The 21,768-nt window shown below is 35.0% G+C and overlaps 1 protein-coding gene across 3 annotated transcripts in view; it reads left to right on the forward strand.

The window, feature by feature from the left end:
- Positions 1 to 21,768, forward strand: part of LOC145678514 (uncharacterized) — a 127,361-nt gene that overhangs the window by 61,706 nt on the left and 43,887 nt on the right. For all 3 annotated transcript variants that reach the window (XM_081748752.1, XM_081748754.1, XM_081748753.1), the window contains exon 6: positions 6,955 to 7,090. In XM_081748752.1, the coding sequence (XP_081604878.1) occupies positions 6,955 to 7,090 (136 nt within the window). The remainder of the gene's footprint in view (positions 1 to 6,954; positions 7,091 to 21,768) is intronic.

A 21,768-nucleotide genomic window follows, 5' to 3' on the forward strand; every position in this document is an offset into this window, starting at 1 on the left:
GTGATAAAGCAGCATGTTTTAGTTTATTGGTTATTACCATACCTTAGAAGTGAACTAATTCAGTAGTTGAAGGTATTTGATTACCATATTGTGGTTTTTAATAATTCTTTCATTAAAATGCCTCATAAGAAGCAGATGGACATAAGTGTGCAATTCTGGAATATCGTGAAAGGACACGTAAGACATGTTATTTGACATCTGTGTTTTTAGAGTATTCTACAGCTTCTTTCAATAAAGAACTTTCACCCTTGAACTTAAAAATGGATAATTCAAATTTCAATGGATGACTTCAATGTAAACTTCAAATTTCTGCATACCTTCAAGTTAGATATCAAGACGTAGCTAAATGACCCTTCAGACCGTGTCAAGTATGTTGTTGGAAGATAATAAAATGCTTATTCCTAAATTTATATTTAAAAAAAATAACTTACTTCAGAAGTAGATCCTTTCCTTCCTGGATTTCAGATTGACACTCCTCTAAATCCATTTCTTTACAATATTTCATCGTCTGTGATATATATATATATATATATATATATATATATATATATATATATATATATATAAACATTTGTAAAAGTAGTAGGTTCGTAGTTCCTCAGTTTATGTATACGAATTCATGTGGAAAATGAAGAATACAGTCTTCCTGTGAAAAGCATTGGCATTGGTTTTGTTGCACATATTGCCTTTAAGAAATGTCAACCAATAACGAACTTGGACATTTTGAATTTTTGCCGAAATGCAGACAGTGACTGCAGAAATTTGTTTTTAAACTTAAGATGAAGTTACCTTAAATTATAAACTGACTTTTTTTTTTTTTTAAATTATTTTATCTCAACGTTTCTGCAGGATCTGATGTTAGAGTGAATAGCATGATTGTCTTTTTAGCTGAACTAGTGGAAAATGGCCAGATGGTAATGAAATCATGGACATGGCCATCTGCATGGTAATGGAAACGGTTATATGGTAATAGGTCAGATAGAGTTGTGAAGCAATTCAAAGATTTTCGTTTTGTTCTAAAAGAATTATGCATCAGTATTCTAGAATTGGTCGCCATTTTGGTGACTTTTGGCTAAAGAATTTGACTTCAGAGTACAACGATTTAAAAGGTGATTTTAAAGTGGTCTTGATTTTCTCTCACGGAAGTCGATTCTAAAATGAGGACATTCAATCACTGCGGAATGTGTAGCAGATAATTTGAAAGAATAAACTTTAGTAGCACGCAAACTTGTCTACGATTCAGTGACTTTTGGTGGCCTTGAGAAACTGTCCATAATCAAATCCATGATTCATAATGTGTGAAATGCTCGTACTCGTTTCGCAGAATCAACAAATCAACTGTGGGAGGAAAAGGGAGGAGACGAAAAGAAGCAGAAGATAGAAAAATAAAGATCATTCTTAACGAACTTAGCTAAAAAGAAAATGAAATGAAATGAAATCTTTGAGTTTTACGTCCCACGGTTATGCCGGTGAAGCTAAAGGAGACGGTGATTATGAGAAATGAATGAAATGGTGGAATGAAGAAAGTGGGAGGAAACGGGAGAACCCCGAGAAAACCCACGCACACGGTGTTTGTCCACCACAAAGTTCACTTGGCAGGGGCTGGGATCGAACCCGGAACCCCAAGCACCAGAGGTGTAGCTAAAAAGAATAAAAATAATGCAAGATGTACGCAATATTGATGAGGAAAGAAAACGCTTGAAGAAGTTATTTGTTCTTATTTTATTCATTATTGTAGTTGATTAGGGAAAAATATACTTGTGTATTATAGTTGTTATATTTCTTTGGTCGTGTTTATCCATCAATATAGGAAAGTCTGTCTGGCTAACTACGTATCAGGGGAAATCTCAAGAAATGTTCTGGAAAACCGGGAAAAGTCAGGAAATGCTTTCTCGTAATTTAAGTGAGATGGGCGGACATAATGATAAGCATCACTTCTGGTGAAGTCGAATTATTAGGTGAAAAGGTTTGGGATTGAACCATAGAAGAGTATGTAGGTAGTTTAATTTCGAAAATGTACCTTCAGATGACAGGGAAGCTTATTTGGTATGTCTAATAGCATTGAATTGCATGAAGTGTTGGTCCTTCTTTCCCAGTTTAGTCGAAAGTTAGGAAATATGACATACCATTATGTTTACCTGAACTGGTAATTTTTTATAGCCACTCTGATAAACTCAGTAACGGATCTAAAATTGTTGATCAGCGCATCCTAATGGCAGGAACTACATCCGTGAAGGTAATAAATAACTGTTTTAACCACTTACGAATCTACGTCATACTTTCATTGATAAGAGGAATATTTGTAATAGAAACGTGTAAACAAACATGAGCAAGTGACAAGTCCTTTGGTTACGTTCATCCGAAGTCGAAATATCAGAGCACAGGGTGAAAAGGTTTAAAAAAAAAAAAAAATCCTATCATCTCGTGGTGACTTTTTTCGAAGTCCCAGCTTGCTTTCTTACAAAAAAATCTTTGAAATGAGAAGGAGGTCTTTCGTGAGCGAAGAAGTTATACTAGCAGATCAGATAGTGGCTATCACTTTTTTCTCGATTCCAACTTTTCCACGAAAGGTACTTGTCTACGGAAGAAAGAGCAACTCTTGTTGATGAAAAATTGTAAGGTTCGACCTTTTGCAGTATCGCCCTCAGCGTTATTATCACTTCTCAACAGTTTGTATTTCAACTCTTTGAAAACAAGGTTAACCAAACAAAGGTCATTACTTGGGGTCACACCAAGTATTTTATTTGTCTAATGTACCTTGTGTGATCAATTCGTGCCTATCGCAGATTAAAATGTGAAGTTTATTTTCATGAAATATGTGATGCAGACCAAACATAATTTTTATGATGCTTGAAAGAAAGAATTCAAATTCATATTTGTTCTGCAAGACTCCATCTAATTGGTTTTCTAAAAGGAGAAATAAAATAAATTTATCACAATATTGCGAGCGGTGATGATATTTAATGAGAAAAGCAAAAACGTTAATATTCACCCCAAAAGATATATAGCAGAGTTTTCCTCTACATGTAACAAATAGCGCTTTCGGAAGAAACTTCTTCCTGCATCGATTTGCTTAAAATTCAAAAAGGATTTAAAACATGAAGGAGAATCTGGAAGGGTAAAAAATGGTTAAAAAGTTAAGAAATGGAAAAAAAAATCTGTCAAAAAATCAAAGGCATGGAAATAGGCACTCATTGTCATTCCACACTACTGTTCACTGTTTTCTTTTCTTGCTTTCCAGATGGCGAAAGTAAGTAGTGAAAAGATTACTCCAAATAATATTTATTTCTCCTCTATCCAAATTAAGTATGGGTCTCTCTTTATGAATGTAATATGATTCTTTGATATTTCGTTCCGTTGCTGTTTTTGCTTTCTCAACTAAACATGATTCCGCGATGTGATTATTATAATCCCTAAGATGCGTTGCTAGACCAGACAACTGTTGGGGGTTCCGAGCCTTCTAAGTACGAACATGTTCAGTTATTCTAGTGCAAATATTCCTTTTTGTTTGACCTATATACACTTTATTATACTGACATTTCACCCGATAGACGCCACTACTTTGTAGAGGGTCAGTAAAAAATGCCTTAAAATTTGTTACGTATTTGTCTATGGATTTAAGAGAAACTTCTGAAATTTTGATATTGTATCTCTGCAGAATCATCTTAATTTTTGCCGAGAAATGTGGAACCAATGGAACACCAATCCATTTGTCAGTTGCGACATTTGTTGTTGATTGATGGTGAGTGCCGACGATCTCCTGTTGTACCTGTTTGTATCGTTTTTATAATAAAGATTTTTGGAAACCATTTACTTGTCCAATTTCTAATAACTATTGTATTTCCTTATTCAGATCCTCAGAGAGGTTTGAAAGTAAAAGAGCTCTCCTAAAAAGTTTTCACAGATATTTAATTTCTGAAGCCATGACTGTGATGATTTAAAGTTGATATATTTTGTACCAGCAGAAGGTTTACAATATACTGAAGTAACAAACTTATTGTTATCTCTTTTAATGGTAATGGCAAGAAAGTTAAGAGCACCATTTTCTTCAAGTTCTATCGTAAATTTTATTCTAGGATGAATCGAATTAGACTCGTCAAACAATTAAATTCCAGAGGGTCCTTGTACAAAATCAAAGTATCATCAGCATATCGAAAATATCTAATACTGTGAAATTTTGGAAGAATATTAGTTTCAAACAGGTCCAGTACCAAGTTAGAAAGTATTGAAGATAGAGTATTACCCATAGCCAATCCATTGTCCTGTCGAAAGATGGTGTCTTCAAATCGAAAAACATTGTTTCTTAGGCAGAAAGCTATTAGTTGAGAGATTAATTGGATTTCGTATGGATTTACTTTTCATTTAAATAAAGCAAATTCCACTGCTTGTAGAGCCAGGTCTACTGATATTGACGGATACATCTCCACAGCGTCAAAAGATGCCAAATGGATGGAATCTGCAACAACAAAGGAATTCAAGCCTGTTTTCGATTCCAGACAGTTTTTAACAGTATATCTAATTGGAATATTATATGGAAGTTTATTGTACAGCAATATTCAAAGTAAATACATAGGGTGATGAAAAACAGCTATTATTGGTCTCAATGGAACATTAGGTTTATGTATTTTTGGAAGACCATATATGATGCGTAAGGCTGGATCATGGATTTTCAATTTTGTTTTGATTTTATCAGGAATTACAGGAGAATTATTAATCAACCGATTGATTGCTATTATCAAGGAATTCAGTGAGTTACCCTTACATCTAGTAAAACGAGATTTTTGGGCACATTCGTATATTTTATCACTGTATTGTTGCTTTGATATTGTTACGTATTTATTGCCTTTGTCGGCTCTGATACAAAAAAGTTGGTGTTTGCGTAAAAAAAAAAAAAAGACCTAAACTGAATTGTCAGTCTCCTTATATATATCCGGTAGAATCTTTGTGTTGGTGGTACTGAGGTAGTACCAAAGCACATTCTTCTCTCACCTCATTAGTGTTCTATTGGTCAGGCATAAAGTGGGTGGGAATAAATCCTATTGGTCAGCTTGTCAGCTTTCTCAACTGAATAAACTAAGTCATGAATTGGTAAATACATATGTTGAACACTAAATTTGAGTCCTAAGATAAAAATATGATTGAACTCTTGGAATGTCCACATCTGTAGGGTCAACTAACGATTCATCTGGTTTTAGAAGAGCTCTTTTACTTTCAAACCTCTCTAAGGATCTCAATAAGGAAATACAATAGTTATTAGAAATTGGACAAGTAAATGGTTTCCAAAAATCTTTATTATTAAAAAGATTCAAACAGGTACAACAGGAGATCGTCGGCACTCACCATCAATCAGCAACACATGTCGCAACTGACAAATGGATTGGTGTTCCATTGGTTCCACATTTCTCGGCAAAAATTAAGAAGATTCTGCAGAGATACAATATCAAAATTTCAGAAGTTCCTCTTAAATTCATAGACAAATACGTAACAAATTTTAAGGCATTTTTTACTGACCCTCTACAAAGTAGTGGCGTGTATCGGGTGAAATGTCAGTATAATAAAGTGTATATAGGTCAAACAAAAAGGAATATTTGCACTAGAATAACTGAACATGTTCGTACTTAGAAGGCTCGGAACCCCCAACAGTTGTCTGGTCTAGCAACGCATCTTAGGGATTATAATAATCACATCGCGGAATCATGTTTAGTTGAGAAAGCAAAAACAGCAACGGAACGAAATATCAAAGAATCATATTACATCCATAGAGAGAGACCCATACTTAAATTGGACGGAGTAATCTTTTCACTACATACTTTCGCTGTCTGGAAAGCAAGAAAAGAAAACAATGAACAGCAGTGTGGAATGACAATGAGTGCTTATTTACATGTTTTATTTTTTGACAGAAGACATTTTTTCCATTTCTTAATCTTTTAACCGTTTTTTACCCTTCCAAATTCTCCTTCATGTTTTAAATCCTTTTTGAATTTTAAGGAAGCCGATGAAGGAAGAAGTTTCTTCCGAAAGCGCTACTTGTTACATATAGAGGAAAACTCTGCTATATATCTTTTGCGGTGAGTATTAGCCTTTTTGCTTTTCGCATAATATAAAATTAATTTGCATTTAATCATTTGTACTGTTGGTGGCTGTTACGTAGCAAAAGTTAAGTCATATTCGAAGCCATGTTTTAATACAAAGCTGAACTAGGCCCTCCGCTGGTCTAGTGGCTAGTTCGCGAGCCATGATCTCGGATTCAGTTACCGATGAGACAGCACTGAAATTTGAACACGTTACGATAGTTTGGATTCCACCTTAATGATTTGGATTCTACCTTTGGGTCGATGATTTGTAGGCCCATGTTTCATATAGTCTCCGTGCTGAAACGGAATGCTAAACTTCAATAAACAATCATTTTAATTTATTTCAGGAAGCGCAGATGTAACCTCTGTATTTCAAATTGTATTGCTTCTCTTTGGAGGCATTTCAGAAAAACATACCTCTCAATTTATACTTAAATTTTATGATTTATGCTGTCAAATTAAAGAAGAATTTAATATCTGTTCTTATTCGAATGATATATACTTCATTTCTAAATGTAACAGTGTATATAAAGACCTCCATTTTTCTCTCTCTGAATTTCGTACTTCCTCGCAAGCCTAATTATCAGAGCACGGTATTGCAAGGTACAACCTGAGGATCGTAAGAACCCTAACTGACTGATGTAGGACAAAGAAAGTTAATACTAACAATTAACCGTAAATCTTTAGTATACTATGGTAGTAGTGAAATCTTATTTCAAAGTAACAATGTACTTTAGTCACGGCTTGTTTTGGGAAGATTGAGTTTATTGTTAATTATATTGAATTTACATTTTGTATTTTAGTGGTGGGTAGCATGTGATATTCTTTTTTGCAACATACGACTACTACTTACGCTCAAATGCTATTCTCCTTTTACTAGTTGCGAGTATCAATGCAACAGATGAGAATAGTCTTCCACCTCTTACAGCTGCACTTATATACCTTAAGGAACAGAACATGTTAAAATATGTGAAAGCACTAATTGATGCAGGAGCTGAAGTGGACCACCGGACAAGGTAAGTATATTCTAGCAAGTAATTTGAAATAATCGTGTGATAGCTACTTATTTGTTTCATTTCGGTTATGTAGTTTGTAATGTTGTCAATCAAACACTTCGCTGGAGAATAGACTAACATGAATTAACGCTTGTGATTCATAAGGAATCTGGATACTGTAATTTAGAATCTATAACAGAAATCGATTATTATTTTATTATTGTTAGACTATTTGAAGCTTAGACAAAACCGTATTGTTTATTAACAAGGAGCAGTACGATCTAGTTCAACTAACTTTTGCTTCAAAAGTGTAAGTTCTATAGACTTAAACACTATACTACACTACTTTCAGGCTTTTCAATTATGATTGGCCCTTTCTTTTCAGTTATTCGTTTTAATTACATTTTACATCGCAACTTCTGTAATGTTCCGTAATGTAGAATCTTTAATAGAAATCGAATATTATTTTGCTGTTCTTAGATTGTTTGAAACTTAGATGAAACCATATTATTTATTAACATCGAGCATCTCGTTCTAGTTTAAATAACGTCTGCTTCAAACTAACACTACTTTGAGGCTTTTGAATTTTGATTGGCTTTTTTTTTATCTTTCTCTTTTTTAGTTACATTTTACATTATTACTTTTTTAATTACATTTTACAAAGAGCATGTTAAACTTTTTCAAAGAGAGAGAAAAGATGAAAGCTTACAACACGAATATTAGCTTCTTATTGTACTATCAGATTTTCCCACAACAAACCTAATCATTCGTCTTGATCCTTCTCTGCTTGAGTTTTACTATTTTTGTGGCTGGCCTGCTGGTATGTAAAGCCCATACAATTAATAATTCATCTGTACATCATGTTTATTGAATATCAATTTCTCAAAATTCCAGTTTTAAAACACTTAAAAGAGACCTCGTGACCGTTTTGGGAGGAAAATTAAATTTGGAATTATTTTGAAAATTTGGTGCGATCATTTAAGTTTGGAGACAACTTCTTTTAAAAAATAAATAAATAAAATAAAAAAATAAATAAAATAAATAGAAATTTCCAGATTGTAAAAGAACCACGATGAAGAGCGCAAAAACATTGCAAATTTTTTAATTTTATAATATATATATAGGGTGTTTCAAAACAACACCGATAACGTTTGGGAGGTGATTCCTGACAAGATAAGCCAAAAAGTATAGACCAACCTGGGTGCACAAATGATTCCTTTTGGAGTTATAGGCTGTCTAAAACATGAAAAAAGGAACTTTAAAGGTCCATAGCTCCAAAAGTATGGGACCTGCCATAGTCGGGCCAAGACTTCACTTAGGTACTAATTTGTGTGCTATACAAACGTACGTGTTTCAGAATCCTAAAGTACTCACGCAACAATTTTTCTAGAGAGAGATTGGCTACGGCCATATAATTTGAAGTACTCAACAACTACCGCTATAAAAGTTGTTGCGGAAGTACCGCAGGATTTTGAAACATGGAAATTTGGATAGGGCACATACCAGCTCCTAAGTGAAGTCTTGATCCGACTATGGTAGGTCCAATAGTTTTGGAGCTATAGATGTTTAAAGTTCACTTTTTCATGTTTTCGACAGCCTATGACTCCGAAAGGACGCATTTGTGCACCCAAGTTGGTCTATACTTTTTGTCTTACCTTAGTGTCAGCAATCACCTCCCAGGCATTGTCGATGTTGTTTTGAAACATCCTGTATATATAGGAAGCCGTCACTTTGCCGATTTTTATTATTGTTTAGGTACCTTACGTTCGTGCTAGGTGGCTGATTCCAACGTAGAATATACACTAATGTCCTGTACAAGCAATAGTTGCAAATTGGAGTGGTGACCTTTCTCATTCGTGCACAAATGACATTTAATTTTGTTTGTTTTCAGTAATCAGAAACTATTTTATAAATCACTCGTTTATTTGTAACTTTTTATGTAGCATATTTGCAATGGCGACATGCTAACGAGCAAGGAGAGTAACCATTTGGTAATGTTTAGAAAAGAGATTGAAATCCATACCATCATACCATAAAGAAAGGAAAAGGAAAGAAAAATAAGAAGCGCAAACTGGTAGACTACAAAAAAGTCAAGGAAAATGCATTTTAAAAAATCACAAAATAAAGGAACTAATAAACGCCAAACTGCGAGGAAAAAGTTCACCTTGCTATCACTAGAACAAAGAAGCTAGTTAGGTATAAATAATTTCTTCACTGATATATTTGTCAGTCACCTGATAGGAAGTTTTATCTAGGAGATTCTTCGTAATGAAACCAGAAAATTTTATAAAATACGTGGTTGGGGAGTAAGTCATGACAACCCAGTAATATTTCGATAATCGAAGACTCTATTAAAAAAACGTAATATGCAACTAAAAGAGTATCCATAACGTATATTATATCGGTAAAAATCATGAAAGAAAACCCAAGCAACTGTGACATACACATGTATTAATGCGCATGTTACAAAACTCTCAGAAATGCGTCGTACCTTAAAGTTGCCGTCTCCGTGGGAGAAATGCAAGTGCGTGTCACTAACAATTGGTAGAAGCAGTAGGGAGTAATGCTCTGCCATATCGAACTGTCGTAAAATTGGTACCAGCTTTTCAGCGAGGACGCCAAGTAACCAGCCACAAGGAACTCTTGGGGCTTATCTGTGAGTGTGTGGACCGATGTGTCATGTGGCGTGTTGGAACATTTGTTGGAGAACGAGAAACGATGTGTGAATTAGAGACGGAGACTGAGATTGAGAAACGCACCATCCATTAAAATTTGACACAAGATCTGAACCTATGTAAAGTTGCATCGAAATAGGTTCCATATGCCCTCACGGAGATTCAAAAGTGGACACAATGTGCAGTTTGTTCCGATCAGCTACACCACTATGAGAATGAAGGCAACAAATTTCTTTCCAAGATCATCGCCATGGATGAATTCTGGGCCAGACGTATGAACCTGAGTGGAGACATCCAGATCACCACGTGGGCAGAAGTTTCGGTGATTGTGACATATGATACACGATTGATGGTGATTGTGGCATATAAAACAAGGGGAGTACTTGTTTGTCACTTGATTCTTCATGGTATTATAACTATATCAGAATATAAAACATACTTTCTGCAGCGACATCTACGACGTGCTGTTAGTGAGAAGCGTCCAGATTTACTGCATAATGCAATTATACTGTACGGTGATGCAAAGCCCGCATCAGGCAGCTTGTGTACGGTACCTACAGCACCGATGGGGATGGGAAGAGTTGGAGCACCCAATGTATTTACCGGATGTGTAGTCATGTAATTTTGACCTGATTTCCAAGGTGAAGAAACCACTGCGTGGTAGACCATATGGCATCAGCCTGAACGTTAAGAATGCTTTGCGTCAACGGATCAACCGATTCAGGTATGGTACGGAGGATGGTGCTGCCGATGTTTTCGATGTCTTCTACATCGATGACAGCGTGCTGTGGTCAATCCAAGAGATTATTTTGAGGATTTATCATAATCAGACAAAGGTTTTGTGACATCGATTGCGGCGAGCTATAGACAGTGCGGGAGCTTATTTTGAGGGTTTACCATAATGAGACGAGTTTCTGTAACGTGTGCAATAATACGTGTATGTCACAGGATATTTTTTTTTTTTTTTTTCATAATTATACCGACAAAATATCCATTATGAATACCCTCTTAGTTTTATACAACACATTTTTAATACAGCCTTTGATTGTCGAAATATTACTAGGTTGCCATGACACTCCCCACTCGTACATCATGACTATGAATTGTAGTACTTTTTGAGAATACATATTTCCTAAACGGATCCAGAATTTTCTAAGGAGGGTGCACCAATCAGTACCCTTCTGGCTTCTGTTTTCTTTCCTACTTGACAAATGTTATATTGTTTTGCTTGGTGAATCCTTTTCCTTCAACCTTCAAAAAATCGACTTAAACTATTGCTTTTGCAAAGCTCTGCTTTCGCTTAGGCCCTAAACGGAAAAAATAACGCCAGAAAATTTTGGAAAGTGTTGCTATTTTCACTGTTAGCTTCTCATTTTAGACAGTGTATATTTACAATGGAAGAGGGTGCACCTCCTAAATCCGGCTCTGTATATATATATATATATATATATATATATATATACAGAGAGAGAGAGAGAGAGAGAGAGAGAGAAAGATAGATAGACCCTTGACCGGTAAGCAATATAGAAAGACTAGTTGGAATACCTGTTGTTTGCTTGAGAAGAATAGATTTATGCAAAATATTTAAAAGGTATAATTGAACACCTTTTCTCCTCTTTAGGATGCGTATTTGAATTGAAATTAAATTATAAAAACCCAGCTTTACCTAAGTGCTAACTACTACTCAAAATTCATCTGAAACAGTTTAAACGTTTCCTGTACTATTGAGAGAGACAGCGTTTATATCATTTTTATATATTGAGAAAAATATTATCGAAGTTGTCCCTATCTCCCCTTTTCTTTAGAGCGGAAGTTTTCGGAAACGTTGGACACATCTATTTACTTTTCAGGAGTTCATATTTCAAAGTTTCAACTATCTAACATGAAAGCTCTTAAGATGCTCTAATTTGGCATATATTTGAACCACCTCTTTCTTCCTTGTACGCATTTTAATCAAGGTTACATGCTAAAAATCCCAGTTCGATATATTCTTTTCAGCGTAGTCCTCTCATTTTACTCATAGCCATTCAACCGCTTTACATTCAACCCCAAGAATAGTTCGATGCACCTTCCACTTATGAGGATTTAAAGTTTCATCCCTTTAAAAATTCAAATGGAACCACAACTCGTAAATATCATGATTTGGATCAGCCGGGTCAATTTTGCTAGAAATTGTTGCAAATAATCCTTTAAAAAAAAAAAAAAATCTTTATAGTGTGAAGTCGGTGGCTGTAGACTATACCTTTCAAATAGCTCCATAGGAAAAAAAAAAGCATAATGGTAAATCAGGCGAACGTGGGGGCCATTCAACACCTATGAAAGAAGAGATGATATGCTACGGAAACATTCCGTGGGTGACTGCCATTGAATTTCCTGCCACGTGGTCTGAAATCTGGCTATAGGGGCTTAAAGGTGGGGCTAAATTTTTTGTCAGGAATTTAAAATCTCGCGAATCGTTAAATTTGAGAGATGGTGAAAGTTAGCATATAGCTCTTCATTAAAATAAGGAAATATGTCTTTCAGCATTTTCGAAAATTTGCTTAAAAAAAAAAAAAAAAGTGGTATCGTTTCTATAATATTATCTTTCTTTATTCAGAATGTGCAGTCTAAGGATTCGGAAGTTGGAGATGAGAAATTCAGTATATAAATTCTTAATTAAAAAGAAAGGAATATATGTTTCAGAGTTTTCGGAAACTTCGCTCCCAAGAAAGGAAAGCGGAGAATTTCTAATATATTCAAATTTCTCTTCCTTTATTCAAAAAGTGCCCAATATTGGAATTGCGTAAGTTGGAAACATATCCTTCGGTGCAGAATCTCTTCATTAAAAATACTTGATTCAGCAATTTCGACAATTCTAAATCTGAAAGGGGGAAGCCAATTTCTACAAAATTCAAATATCTGGTCTTATATTTATTACAACTTATTCTTCCCGTACATAGAACTGACACTTCTGTTAGTATTGATATAATTTAGCGACCACTTATTTTCTTACACAGTAATTCTTCTTGCGCGAAATACTAAGATATTAGTTTCTACAGCTCTTTTCAGATGAAAAGCAACACGAGCAGTAGCCAGTTGTACTCGATATTTACCGCAGTATTGCCGGATTGCGAACTCTCCTTTCCCTTCTCTCTTTCTCCATCTAGGAATACGACAAATTAATTGACAGGATTAATAACATAGTAAAAAGTATTATTCCAATAAAATTTAGAATGCCGGAAATATAAATATGAACTAAAGTATTTGTCTTTTAATTTATACCGTTAGAACTGCTAAAACCTCGTCGTCTAGTTCATCCTGCTATAACCATCGTCTATAATAGTTTGTATTTTTACTGTAGTAGCTTGAATCTTAAATTGATTATAATAGGTTACAAATTTTGTTATTCTTAGTATTTCATGAAAGTTTTTTCTTGTATTTTCTATGTTATGCAAAGAATCATTTCTAATTTTCCTGTTACGTGGTTAGTTTCCTCATTGGTTTAGAGAGGTAGTAGAGTGGGGTCACTTGAGCGTGTTTTTTTTCCTACTGCGCATGCGCAAACCCTTGACGCTGATTGGCTGGCGCAGGTCACGTGACCCCGCCACTTTGGCCACACCCCCGGCCACGCCCCTTGACGCTGATTGGTTACGCTCTTTTATGACCTCCATTTTAGGAGTATCTACTGCGCTGACTGGCTGGCGCGGGACCTCCGCCGATTGGCTGGCACCGGACCACGCCCCTTGACGCTGATTGGCTGGCCACGCCCCCGGACCACGCCCCTTGACGCGAATTGGTCACGCTCTTTTATGACTTCCATTTTAGGAGTATCTACTGCGCTGACTGGCTGGCGCGGGACCCCCGCCGATTGGCTGGCGCAGGACCACGCCGATTGGCTGGCACCGGACCCCGCCCCCTAACGCCGATTGGCGGACCACGCGCACGGTTTTTTAGGAGTACTGCGCTGATCGGCCGGCGCCGGATCCCCGTCCACGCACAAGTCACATAAGACTCGTTCCCTTTTATGAGCACTTTTAACATAGCAGAAATTACACAGACTATGAACACATAACATAGCACATATAACATAAGACTATATGGCTTAGCAGGGGTGCACTCGTTCCCTTTTATGAGCACTTTTAACATAGCAGAAATTACACAGAGACTACGAACACATAACATAGCACATATAACATAAGACTATCTAACATAGGAGGGGTGCACTCGTTCCCTTTTATGAGCACATTTTTTCAACATAGCAGAGAATGGAGACCAATTTTTTGACCTACTGCGCATATGCGCAAAACTGTTCCGATTCCGCCGGAGCAGAACTGCCGTTCTCTATATCAATGGTACCAGAACACACACACACACACAGCAGACCGTAGACTGTTCCAGTTTAGGAGCAGACTACGGCTATGCGCAGAAATATAAAATAAGACATAACACCCCCGTTCTCTTTTACGAGAATAAAAAAATAACAACACACACACACACACTTGATTGCTTATGCGCAGTAAAATTAAATTTCCAATTAATTACACATTGCACGCATGCGCAGAAAAATTACACTAGACTACAGACTGTTCCAGTTGCAGTGCTGGTTCCGGTTCAATAGAGCAGACTACGTGCAACAAGCAGGTCATAAAAGACTATGACCTATTTTTCATCCCCTAAATAACATAGTATACACCCACACTTGGTTGCGTATGCCAAATCCGATTTAGTACAAATAACACGCATGCGCAGAAACATTTACATTTCCGATTCGACCATGCTGGTAAAGAATACCACACTTATTTCTACCAGGGTCTTATAGTTTATGTGGGATACGCCCTTTCTATGACAATTTTAACCGATTTGGATGAAACTTGGTATATGAGGGTTTTCGAACATGCTGATTACGAATATACTTATTTTTACCTGGGTCTTATGGTTCATGTGGGATACACCCTTTCTATGATAACTTTAACCGATTTGGATGAAACTCGGCATATGGGGGTTTTCGACCATGCTGAGTACGAATATCATACTTATTTTTTAACTGGGTCCTATAGTTTTTGTGGCATACGCCCTTTCTATGACAATTTTATCCAATTTGGATAAAACTCGGCATATGGGGGTTTTCGGACATGCTGATTACCAATACCACACCTACTTTTACCTGGGTCTTATAGTTTATGAGGGATTCGTCGTTTGTATGACACTTAAAACCTAATAACTCAAAAACGGATCCACATATTGAGGTCGTGTTTCCACATTTAGTAACGGGTCACCAGTAACCACAAGTTCCAAAATAATGACCATCGAGGTCAAAGGTCAACATACTTAAAACCTAATCACTCGAAAACGGATCCATATATTGAGATGGTGTTTCCAAATCTAGTAATAGGTCATCAGGTACTACAAGATCCAAAACATTGACCATTGAGGTCAAAGGTCAACATACTTAAAACCTAATAAGTCAAAAACGAAGCCACATATTGAGGTCTTGTTTCCACATTTAGTAATTGGTCATCAGGTACTACAAGTTCCATAATAATGACCATCGAGGTCAAAGGTCAACATACTTAAAACCTAATCACTCGAAAACGGATCCACATATTGAGATGGTGTTTCCAAATCTAGTAATACGTCATCAGGTACTACAAGTTCCAAAATAATGACTATCGAGGTCAAAGGTCAACATACTTAAAACCTAATCACTCGAAAACGGAGCCACATATTGAGATGCTGTTTCCAAATCTAGTAATAGGTCATCAGGTACTACAAGTTCCAAAATAATGACCATTGAGGTCAAAGGTCAACATACTTAAAACCTAATCACTCGAAAACGGACCCACATACTGAGATGGTGTTGCCATATTTAGTAATCGGTCATCAGGTACTACAAGTTCCAAAATAATGACCATCGAGGTTAAAGGTCAAAATACATAAAACCTAATAAGTCGAAAACAGAGCCAAATATCGAGCTGCTGTTGCCACATTTAGTAATTGGTCATCAACTACTACAAGTTCCAAAATAATGACCATCGTGGTCAAAAGGTTAAAGTACTTAAAACCTAATCACTCGAAAACGGAGCCACATATTGAGATGGTGTTTCCACATTTAGTAATAGGTCATCAACTAGTACATGTTAAAAAACGTACTGACTTTCGAGGTCAAAGGTCAAATATTTAAGCCTTAATAACTCGTAAACGTAGCCAGCAAGAGATTTCTGTGACCTATTCATTTTTTTGTTCCAAGCAGAAAAAGTGAAGAATGAATAAATTTTAGTGACTTATTTGCTGTTGTACTAACGAGAAATCTCATTTGTAACTAGCTCAGAATTTCTGTACATTTTGGGTTATTCAAAATTTGGATAGACTAACGAAAAAGAAAGCAAAGATATGCCATTGTAGCTAGCTGAGAATTTAAAGAAACAAAGGGAACCTATTCAATTTTCTATCAACGAGAAATGCCATTTCAACTACCTCAGAGTTTATGTGCCTTTTTGTGCTAAGGTCTATTTTAACTCTTCTTGACTAATTAAATAATCGAAGGAATATTGTACCAATGAGAAATGCCATTTTTTCTAGACCATGTTCTAATATTTAAACAAACGAAGGGGTGGATTTGAGTGACCTATTCAATTTTGCACCAATGAGAAATAACGGCGTATTTTAAATCATTTTGTACTATTTAAATGAACAAACAATCGGATAAATTTAACCGGCTCAGAAGTGTACTATTTAAACAAACGAAGGTCTCTTGAGTGAGATTTCCAATTTTGTAGCAAGAAGGACTATTTTCTAACTAACTCAGAATTTCATTTCATATTGTAATACTCAAATTTGGATGGAGTGTTTAGTTTTGTTAGAACCAGAAAAATTTGATTGGATTATTTCCTTATGTACCAACTGGAAAAAGTGAAGGAATAAATTTGGGTAGAATATCTAGTTTTGTACCTAACAAAATAAGAAAAAGAAGTGAAGAACGAATAAAATTTGGATGGACTATTTTCTTATGTACCAACAAAAAAATGGAGCACCAGCGACAAAAAAGAAACCGAAGGAGGAATAAATTTGGGTGCCCTAATCAGTTTTGTACTAAGCAGAAAAAAAGCGAAGAAGGTAAAATTTAAATAGCTCAGAATTTATGTACATTTTTGTACTACTAAAATAAACGAAGGAATAAATTTGGGTGTTCTACAGAAGAAAACGGGGAAGGGCCATTTTATTTAATTTTGTAGTACTCAAAATATACAAAGATATAAATCTGTGTGACCCATCCAGTTTTGTACTAAGCAGAAAATTTGTTGGATTTTTTTAGAAAGACCATTTTATCTTTTGTATTCAGATTTTCCGGCTACTTTTTGTGCTCTACAAATAAACGGAGGAAAAGCAAAGAGAGACCATTTTATGTGCCTTTTGTAACGAAGAAACAAATTTGAAGGAGGTTCATTTTAACTAATCCTGCTGCGAGTAGATCAATTAGTACATAGTAAAAAAATAAAACAATATAGCATTATTGCGACTTTCATTTTCGAATACATACGAATTAGGCCACTATGGCAAAAAATCTACTCTCTCCTTATGCTTATTTGGAGCAGACTTAAGAGGACCAAGCATTAGAAACCCGCTAGTAGGGCGTCGATTCAGTAATCCATATTGGAGTATACCTTTTATACAACAAACAAGCTTCTTACCCCCACTCCAGAAATTAGAAAACAAATTCTGTCTTCTACTGTCTTCGGCATGCATTTTAGACCAAGGGCAGCAAGATTAATATTAAATAACACTTCTGCTGGATAGAAATTCGATTCTCTCGATCTTCTGTTTTATCCGGCAACTTTACTTGGAAATTATCCACATCTTGGAATTTATCAGGTTACATCTAGTAAAATAAAACGAATAGATAATTTTGAGACAGTTCCATAAGGGTAAATACAGTATTAGTAGAAACGATAGTTTTTAATTAAGTAGAGATAAGGAGAGAGTGAAAAAAATGGAAAATTAAATTTTAAATCATTATTATTATTATTTTAGATGTCAAAAGGAAGAATAAATGAATTTGAGTGGCATATGTACGGAATTTAGTTTTGTACCGGGCAAAAAAAAGAAGTGAAGAATTAATAAAATTTGAATGGAATATTTTATTTTGTACCAGCTGGGAATTTAGTGCTGTACCATTGTATCAATTTAAGTATTTTGTACCAAGCAGAAATTTGTTGGCTTCTTTATTTTGTATTAACGACTAAAACCTTTAACACATACTTGGTTGTGTGCATTACAATGGCCGAAGTTTTTCATTTCCCTGTGGTACAACGTAATGGTCGCCCCGCTTATTCTAGGTCTACAGTTAGATATTTTCGATTGGATAATGGAATAAAGCCATGTTTTGTTGAGCACAATGCCCACTATAACGATGTGGTAGACAATTATTTGATGGATACATATTTGTTTAATAGTCGCTATAACAAATGGTATATGGTAGAATTTGTTAAGCATTTATCGCAGGTAGATATTAAGATCGACTTTTTGTCGTTGGTTACTCGTTTAACCGCACACAGTTCTCTTTTCCAATCAGCTACCTTTTTTGCCATGAAAACTAAGGGTAATAGTTATACTGTGACAGCTTTCTTTCGCTATGGGGGGACGCAAAACACTTTGGATGAGTTATTAAAGTTTTGGAATCATGTGTGCGAGTTCAGGCCAAGTATCCAGATTGCAGATTTACTTGGTTGCTTTACACGATGTGGTAAAACTGGCCTTTTTGCGGTATCTCCTGATACCTATCTGTTGGACCTCGCGGTATTTGGAAACTTGGTGAAAAAGAATAACAAATGATTTTTCTCACAATAAAGCTATACATACAGAATAATCCATTATGGCAAGAAAATACTACTTTCTCCTTATGCTTAGTTCGAGTAGACTTCGATAACAAGAACGACACATTGTGTAAGAATTTCCAATTAATAGCGGTATTGTACTGCACTTATAATAGTCTGTCATAGTGCGGTTTATTTTTCGTATGAGAGTAGGTTTTAAAGGTGTATTGTAGTCTACCAGCAATAATGATCTCTAAGAGAGTTAGTGGCGAACCAATTACACCGCCATTCTGCGAACACATCTATACGATCCAATTTCTCAGATTTAAGGCTAAATTAAATGGGCAAGAGGTGTACAGTATTTGGGAGATATAACTAAGAAGTACTAAGATGTGCCAATAGAAAAAATTCAGAACTTGTAATAACGATGATTCCGTGGGTGTAGATTGTCTTAGATAGAATACAGGTAATTCTTCCATTAAAATTTACAACTATCTAATTGATTTTCTTCATTGTTCAGACAAGCGTTTACAGGGTGTTACGAGATGGGAAGCAATCATCTTTAACTACTATACTGATGAGTGGATCCAATACAAGACTGTTTAGAACTAATTTTACACATCAAAGAATATTTACAAGCAACGTTACAAATGGGTTACCTAACATTTGTATTGCTAGTATAGTGAGGGTCCTTAGGTACTGCCTATAGCTCAACGATACAATTATATTTGATTAATGGAATTATTTTTTAAACTTTCTTTCCTCGTCTAAGGTAAATTATATGATACTTATTAAGTCCAAAAAGACCAATATATATTTTTGAATTTATGTATTTTATTATAATGGAATATAAGTTTATGGACTATATTTGGAAAATAATAGAACATATATCATGATGTTATATTAACGAATTATTTTGTACTGCCCTGAAACATATTAAACACGGAGAATGCCTAGCATGCTTTTATTGGAGGTATATAAATAGATATATCTCACTTGAAAAAACTATTTATTTGATTTGTTTTTGCTGAAGAGCAGAAAAAATGGCTAGCATGGAAATTGTTTATGTTTCACCTAGAGAAAAAGAAATTCAGCGTGAAAAGGGAAAACCTATACTGTTAATTAACCCGTCTGACCCCGATTTGCCAGATGAATTACGTGATAAAGTGAGAATCATATATCCAACACAGGAAATAGAAGAAGTGCATTATTTTTGACGCTATAATAGATATAATGATGAAATACTCCCGGAAAGTGATGATGACAGTGTTTCAAATATTACCTGTTTTGAAGTGGAAGCAAATGAGTGCGGGTGTACTAGTGAAAGTATTAGTGAAACATGCGTTATACAATTATTTAATGAGTATACACCAAACTCAGTATTATTATGCGAAGCATGTTCTGAACATAATGAAAATGAAAAAGATCACAACTGTTTGCTGCAGTATGATTACGAATTATTACAAAAGGTGTGGACGATCTTAATTAAACGTGAAATGAGAGAAAATCTATAAACTTTATTTAAAGAAGCATTTTAAAGGTTGTAATAATAAGAACACTTATACTTTGGAGAAAAAATTTAATCTGGTATATAAATACATTACAGAGTGTGATTATTACATCGAAGAAATAGTAAAAATGTTTTTAGAAAAAGATAAACAATTATTTAATTCTGTAAATGAACACTCAGACACTGTAGCATATGCCTTTGATTGTGTATGAATAGACGAACATGTTAGTGCTAAAATTACAAAGGGTTACAGTGAATTGAACTGTTAACTGGATCAATTTGTAGTATTGTAATATTAAGAATTTAATAGATTACAAACATTGGGCTAACACATGTAAATAACAGTTAGAGCTGAAATACTTACTTTCCGGCCACCGAATTGTCAATAAGAGTAATATATTGTTTTCTTTAAAAGAAATAACTAATTTGATCTGGATGACACAAAAATATAAAAATGTAGCACCGCAACTAAATGAACCACTCGTTTTTTTAATCCGTCACAAAGGTATAAAATGTATCATCTTCACTTTTATTCCGGTCGTTACAAAAATGAAATAGACCACCTAAATTGATTAGAGTAATACAAAATGGTATAAAAATAGTGAGCTTGTTATAATGGTCCTTCTTCCCTTTTTTTGTGGTTGGTACAAAACTAAAAGGTGGTATAAAAGTGAATAGGTTTATTCCTTCGTTTATTTGAATAGCACAAAAAGGCACATAAATTCTGAGCTTATTCCTTCGTTTGTTTGAGTAGCAAAATATGTCTTTCTTTGTTTTTCTCGGGTTTTGAGTAGTACAAAATGTACATAAAATAGACCATCTCTCCGCTTTTTTAATTGCAAACAAAATTTATTCAGTCTTCAATTTTTTCTACTTGGTACAAAATTGAATAGGTCACTCAAATTTAACCCTTCGTCCATTCGAGTATTACAAAATGATATAAAATTCTGAGTCTGGTTAGTACAAATTTATTCCTTTGTTTGTTTAAATAGTACAACATGGTCAAGAAATTGGGTAGACCACTCAATTGTGTAGCGCAAAAAAGTTATAACATGCTGAGCTAGTTAAAATGGTCTTTCTTCGCTGTTTTGGTTAGCACAAAAATTATTACTTAGTTAAATGGTATTTCCTTGCATATTTTCGGTTTGGTATAAAACGATCCTTCTCGGCTTTTCCGGTCAGTACAAATTTATACCTTAGTTTCCTTTTTCTGCTTGGTACAAAACTAAATTATCCATCCAAATTTGCGTATTACGAAATGATATAAAATGCTGAGTCCATGTTCGCTTTCTCAAATTTAGTCCTTCGTTTGTTTAAATGGTAAAACATGGGCTGGAAATGAGATTTCTCGTTGGTACAAAATTCAATAGGCCACTCAAATGGTATATCAGGCTGAGCTCCGCTTTTTGTGGTTATTAAAATTTATTCCTTTGTTTATTTGTGTAGCTTTTTTTTGTTTGGTACAAATATTACAAAAAAGGGCATAAAAATCTAAGCCTGATATAAATGGTTAGGACACCCATATTTATTTATTCCTTCCCTTATAGCCATGGCAACATTAGGTATGAAATGGTTCTTAGTTGCTTGACTACTCAAGTTATCCTCAGTTTTTAATGGTACAAAAATAAAACTTGGGGTGGTACAAATTGTACAGAAATATTGAACTAGTTAAAATGGGCCTTCTTCGGTTTTTTCTCTGGTTGCTACAAAATAAAATAGCTCACT

The sequence above is a fragment of the Thermobia domestica genome, chromosome 2 (genome assembly GCF_964235325.1).
Source record: "Thermobia domestica chromosome 2, izTheDome1.hap1.1, whole genome shotgun sequence".
NCBI lineage: Eukaryota > Metazoa > Arthropoda > Insecta > Zygentoma > Lepismatidae > Thermobia > Thermobia domestica.